The sequence below is a fragment of the Vanessa cardui genome, chromosome 16 (assembly GCF_905220365.1).
Source record: "Vanessa cardui chromosome 16, ilVanCard2.1, whole genome shotgun sequence".
Classification (NCBI taxonomy): domain Eukaryota; kingdom Metazoa; phylum Arthropoda; class Insecta; order Lepidoptera; family Nymphalidae; genus Vanessa; species Vanessa cardui.
In genome coordinates, this window is record NC_061138.1 from 11730120 (window position 1) to 11736092 (window position 5973).

Here is a 5973-nt window from a genome sequence, read left to right on the forward strand (position 1 = left end):
CCTACTTTATTTGTTCAATTGTTATAGTTAATTTCGTGTCCCAAAGGTTGCCAAGAAGAGATCGCTATAGCAACGCCATCTTAGACCGCTTTTCATCCAACTTTATCTTGTGCTTATGAAATTAATCCTAACTAATATTGTAAATGGTAAAGTGATTTTGTTTGTTTATTATCGTTTTTTCACGACCGACGATTATGACATTTTTTTGCACATCAGGGGTCAAAAAAGAACATAGGGTACTTAACACCTGTCTCATATCGTGAGGAGAAACCATGGGTGGAAAGTAATAAATAAGCAATATTGTCCATATACATTTATTATATTATCCGGGTAGGCATATAACTCCACACCACCTGATGGTAAGTGAAAATGGAGTCCAAACACGAAGACGTCTAGTACTCACAGCAAGAATGAGCTGCACTAGTCACCCTCGCCAAGCCGGCCCGCAAGATGCATCTTCACGCCTCGTTTGATGGCACACAGGTTATAAGAGGAGGGGAACACGTGTGCTGGTAAAGAGTTCCATTTTTGGACGGTGCGACAAAGAAAAGAGTTGCCAAATTTATTTGTGCGCGTTGGGATAGACACAGTATATATGAGATTCAACGTTCGGACGTCTTAGACGGAGGTTGTGTTGAATATTGCTTGTTATTAAATATTATTGATTAAAATAATATTACGACTTGAGGAATTTAAACGACATCTGGCTTGAAAACTGGTTTTCGTTATCTCTGACGTCACATCTCGACTATTTGCTTTGTTTATCGGACACTTGTTTTGCTTACGGATTGGTTTTGTTGTTGTTAAGTGGTCTTTTTAGACCATATTTATTGTTACAGATTTATGCATTTATATTGATATAAATACATATATTGTTTGTTTCGTTGTTTTTTTTATGTTGTTTGTTCTTGGCGATGGAAGTCGATACTGAATTATCGTCCGATGCCCTAATTCGCCGAAAAAGGCCATATGAGGGCCTTGTTATTTTTAACTCCGATTCCGATACGGAGACGGAGATGAGGATGGCTGCAAAAAGCAAGCCTGCTATTCGCGGCAAAACTGCTAAAGGTCGTGGAAGTGGTCTTGCTCGGGCTAAGGCTGAGCTGAAGGCCAAGGCCAATGAGGCTAGAGAGGAGGCCTTCGAACGATCGCTTCGTAGTCGAGCGTTTCGAAAGGAACCTCCTCAGGCTGTCTTGGACTCCGAGGAATCTTCTTCCTCGGATGTCCACACCAAGGATCCTACAAAAATGGGCGCCGAGGAACTTCGCGCACAGGCTGGTCGAAGCGCAGCCCTCATTTTGGAGGTGGCACAAAAGTCCTCCAACTTAAAAGGAGGATTTGGCAAAAAGCTGAAGGAGTCGGCGGCTGCACTACAGGCCATTGTAGATGCCTTAGCGTCTCGGACGGAAGCCGAGGAGACTCGAAAGCTCCGCGCTGATAATGGACGCCTGCGCAAAGAGGTGGATAGCCTCAAGGCCGAGGTGAAGGCTCACCGTCGCGATTTTGCGGAGATGCGGTCCAAGGTCGCTGTGGTCAGTGAGGCATCCACCAGCTCTGCACAGGATGCTATGGCGGTGGAGAATATAAAAGCCTCAATTATATCGTCGATAGGCGTTATGATTAACGCCCGATTTGCCGAATTGGAGGAACGCCTTCCTCCGGCTAAAATACAGCGCCCACCATTAGCTGCTGATAAGAGGCGGGAATCAGCACAGCAAATTGCTGTGTCCCGAGCGCAGGCAGTCAACTCGGCTCCACCGCTGACTTCTGCACCCCTACCCAAGCGGGTTCCACCAGCTGCCCCACCGGCACCTGTTGCTGGCTGTTCAAGCGCCTCGCTCGAGTCGGAGACAATTCCGCCTCAGGTGGTCCAGGAAATGTCCTGGTCCACTGTAGTAAAAAAGGGGAAGAAGGGGAAACAGGCTCACTCTCCGGCTGGAACAAATGCCACGGTGGCGAACACGGTGCTTAAGACACCTCAAGCGGCCAAGCCTAAGCTGACTGCTCCTCGTACAGCTGCAGTAGTGGTTACGCTGCAGCCAGAAGCGGAGCAGAAAGGTGTCACATATGCTCAGGTCTTGGAGCGCGCTGAGCAAGGCATTAAGCTGCAAGAACTCGGCATCAATGGAGGTCTAAAAGTCCGACGCTCCGCGACGGGAGCCAGGGTGCTGGAGCTGCCAAGAGCACAGTTGAACCAGGCAGAAAAACTAGCCGATAAGCTCCGCACAGTGTTGGATGGGGTGGCCAGCGTCGTTCATCCCGTAAAAAAAGTGGACATTAAGGTGACGGGGCTAGATGACTCCGTCACCAAAGATAAGATTATCGCCGCAGTCGCCCGCGAGGGGCATTGCGCCATTGAAGACCTAAGATGTGGAGAAATTGCGCGTGGGCCCGGTTACATGGGTATGGTCCGCGTGACATGTCCAATAGCTGCGGCGAAGAAACTGTCTGACGCCGGTCGTCTCTTGGTTGGGTGGAGCTCGGCCAGGGTATGCGTGCTAGAGCAGCGCCCTTTGCGCTGCTACAAGTGCATGGGCCTTGGCCATACAAGGATATTATGCCCATTCAATGCGGATCGAGGGAGCCTTTGCTTCCGGTGCGGCGTTGAAGGTCATAAATCGGCTGAATGCACCGGGAAGCTGCGCTGCGCGGTGTGCGCAGAAGCCGGAAAGCCCTCCGGGCACGTGATGGGGTCGAAAGAATGTAACCCCCCCATCACGAAAGGTAAGGTGGTCCTCGCTACCCAGACCACCAACAACGTCGGACGGCGCCAGGCCGAGGAGGAAGCTGCAATGTCAACATGAGTACCGACTTCAGCTTCCTTCAGACTAATCTCAACCACTGCGCCGGGGCTCAGGATCTACTGCTGCAGTCCATGGCGGAGTGGGGGATTGACCTGGCTGTGGCCTGCGAGCCCTATTACGTTCCTCCCTTAACTCATTGGGTAGGGGACGTGGACGGCACCGTGGCGGTCCTCGCGAGGAGTGGAACGGGGCCCCCCCTCTCACTCATCGAGAGGGGCTCGGGCTACGTAGTGGTGGGATGGGGGAAGTACGTCATCGTCGGTACGTACTTCTCCCCTAACCGCAGCCTGGCTGAGTTCGAGACATATCTCGGCTTTGTCAGAGCTGCGGTGGCCAGGCAGTCACCGAAACCAACACTGGTTCTCGGTGACTTAAATGCGAAATCGCGTGCCTGGGGCAACCCCGCCACGAATCCGCGAGGGAGGGCCGTTCAAGTGTGGGCCCTGCTCTCCAACCTGTCCCTTCTCAACAGGGGGCAGGTTCACACCTGCGTTCGCCAACAGGGGGGTTCCGTGGTGGACGTATCGTTTGCCACCCCTGTGGTGGCTCGCATAGTGCGGAACTGGAGAGTAGAGGAGGAGGCGGAGACTCTATCGGATCACCGCTACATCCGATTTGAGATCTCCACCTCTCGCAGGCCGGCGGAACCCCAGAGGGTGCCGACCACGCTGCCGAGATGGTCTCTCGGCCAGGTCGATCGAGAGCTGGTCAAGGAGGCCGCCATCGTGCAGCGGTGGGGTTCCACAGGAAGGAGGGAGGGCGCAAACGCAGAGGAACTGGCGGGCCGTATGCGCAGTTCACTCAAGAAGATCTGTGATGCGGCCATGCCTCGGACCCGGCGCAGAGTAAAGCGCCGGCACGTCTATTGGTGGTCGCCCGAAATCGCCGACCTTCGGGCGACGTGCTGCCGGGCGCGGAGGGCCTATGTCCGCTGTCGAAGGCGCAACGGCCTTGACACGGATCTGGAGGGACAGTTGCTAGACATTTATCGCCAGTTGAAAAAAGATCTACAGCTGGCGATAAGGAAGGCTAAAGAGGAGGCCAGGGAGGAGCTTCTGGCGGGTCTCAATCGAGACCCGTGGGGGCGTCCGTACCGCGGTGTGCGCGGGAAGTTCCGCACCCAAGGCGCCCCTCTCACCGAGACGCTGCCGCCGGAACTCCTTCTGCGCCTGGTCGGGGAACTGTTTCCCCACCCAGGCGAGCATGTCCCTCCACAGATGGCCCCCAGCTCCGTGACCGAAGACGCAGTGGCTTCACCATTGATCACGGAGCGGGAAATGGAGATGGCCCTCGGTCGCTTGAAGGCCAAGAAGACGGCGCCGGGTCCGGACGGGGTTCCTGGGCGTGTTCTATGCGACGCCCTGGAATACCTAGGTGCAAGGCTTCGGGAGCTGTTTGACGAGTGTCTGTGCAGTGGACAGTTTCCGAAGCCTTGGAAAGAAGGGAAGTTGGTCCTGTTGCCGAAGGAAGGTCGGCCGTTGGATTCCCCTTCGGCATACAGGCCAATCGTGCTGCTGAACGGGACTGGAAAACTCTTCGAGAAGATCCTCGCAGCCCGTCTCGTTCAGCACCTCGAGGAGGTCGGTCCGGGTCTCTCGCAGGCTCAGTACGGGTTCAGGGCAGGCCGGTCGACGGTCGACGCCCTGGACGCCCTGAAGACTCGGACCACGGAAGCGGTGGCCCAGGGGCAAGTCGTCTTGGCGGTTTCGCTCGACGTGGCTAACGCCTTCAACAGTCTCCCCTTTGAGACTATACGGGAGGCACTTCGATACCATGAGGTGCCGTCCTATCTCAGGAGGCTGTTGGAGGCGTACCTCCAGGACAGGGAGATCCTCTGGGCGGGGGTCGATGGGAGGCTCATCCGGCATCGAGTGAGCTGCGGCGTTCCACAGGGGTCGGTTCTCGGCCCAATTCTGTGGAATGTCGGTTTCGACTGGCTCCTGCGGGCTCCCGTCCTTCCCGGGATGGGGGTGTTGTGTTACGCTGACGACACCCTCGTCACGGCGATTGGGCGGGACTTCCGGGAGGCGGCTCGCCTCGCCGAAGTCGGAACGGCTCTCACCGTGGACCGCATGGAAATGCTGGGCTTGAGGGTCTCCATATCCAAAACGGAGGCCCTCCTCTTCCACGGTCCACGGAAAGGACCCCCACGAGGTGCGAGTATCACCGTCCACGGGACGGTGATCAAGGTGCAGGCCCAGATGAAGTATCTGGGCCTGATCCTGGACGGTCGATGGAGCTTCGGGCAGCATTTTATCCAACTCGGCCCGAGGCTCATCAACGCCGCCGCCGCTCTTGGTCGCCTCCTTCCGAATGTGGGGGGGCCGGGGTCACTATGCCGGCGTCTCTATTCCGGCGTAGTGAGGTCGATGGCGCTTTACGGTGCCCCGATCTGGATAGATGCCCTCACCACTAAAAATCGGGCCCTGCTGCGCAAGCCGCAGAGGGTCATAGCGGTGAGAGGCATCAGAGGGTACCGTACGGTGTCGTGGACTGCGGCGACACTTCTCGCGGGCGATCCGCCCTGGGAGCTCCAGGCGGAGGTGCTCGCGGAGGTGTACCGGTTCCGAGTCGAGGCGAGGGACCGCGGCGAACGTCCAGGGTCGGCGGAGATCGGGCGGATCAGGGCTCTAGCCCAGCAAGCCCTGATCGTCCGATGGCAGGAAGATCTGGGGTCACCCACGGCGGGCCTAGCGACAGTGGAGGCGATCCGTCCCCACTTGAGTCGCTGGGTCGAGAGGAAGTACGGCACACTGTCGTACAGAATGACGCAGGTACTTACTGGACACGGATGCTTCGGTAAGTACCTGCACGGGATAGCGCGGCGGGAGGAGTCACCCTGCTGCCACGAGTGTGGTGCGCCAGTGGATTCGGCGTACCACACCCTGTACGAGTGTGCTGCGTGGGGGCCCCAGAGGCACACCCTTGCGGCGACTATGGGCGGAGACCTTTCGCTGCCGAGCATCATCAACGCCATGCTCGGTAGCGAGATGTGCTGGTCAGAGATGCGCTCCTTCTGCGAAAGTGTCATGTCGCAGAAGGAAGCCGCGGAGCGGGAGCGGGAAGAGAGTGCCGCCGCTGACTCGCTCCGCAGAAGACGACCGGGGAGGAGGAAAAGGCGCTACGCGCACCTTCTCCCACCGCCTCAATAGGCGCCGCAGGGACTAGG

General features: G+C 56.8%; 1 protein-coding gene across 1 annotated transcript; it reads left to right on the forward strand.

The window, feature by feature from the left end:
* Nucleotides 1-914: 914 nt before the first annotated feature.
* LOC124536397 lies at nt 915-3621 on the forward strand. The gene is made up of 3 exons (XM_047112929.1): nt 915-2789; nt 2873-3170; nt 3536-3621. Exons 1-3 carry the CDS (start codon nt 915-917, stop codon nt 3619-3621), a joined length of 2259 nt encoding a protein of 752 aa, XP_046968885.1.
* The last annotated feature ends 2352 nt before the right edge of the window (nt 3622-5973 follow it).

What these genes read in the sequence shown, in the direction of transcription:
- LOC124536397 (XM_047112929.1), top strand. Translation starts at nt 915, where the DNA reads ATGGAAGTCGATACTGAATTATCGTCCGATGCCCTAATTCGCCGAAAA. An exon ending in GCCAGGCCGAGGAGGAAGCT is followed by an intron (nt 2,790 to 2,872) that starts GCAATGTCAACA and finishes CTACTGCTGCAG; the next exon opens with TCCATGGCGGAGTGGGGGAT. An exon ending in GAAACCAACACTGGTTCTCG is followed by an intron (nt 3,171 to 3,535) that starts GTGACTTAAATG and finishes GCCATCGTGCAG; the next exon opens with CGGTGGGGTTCCACAGGAAG.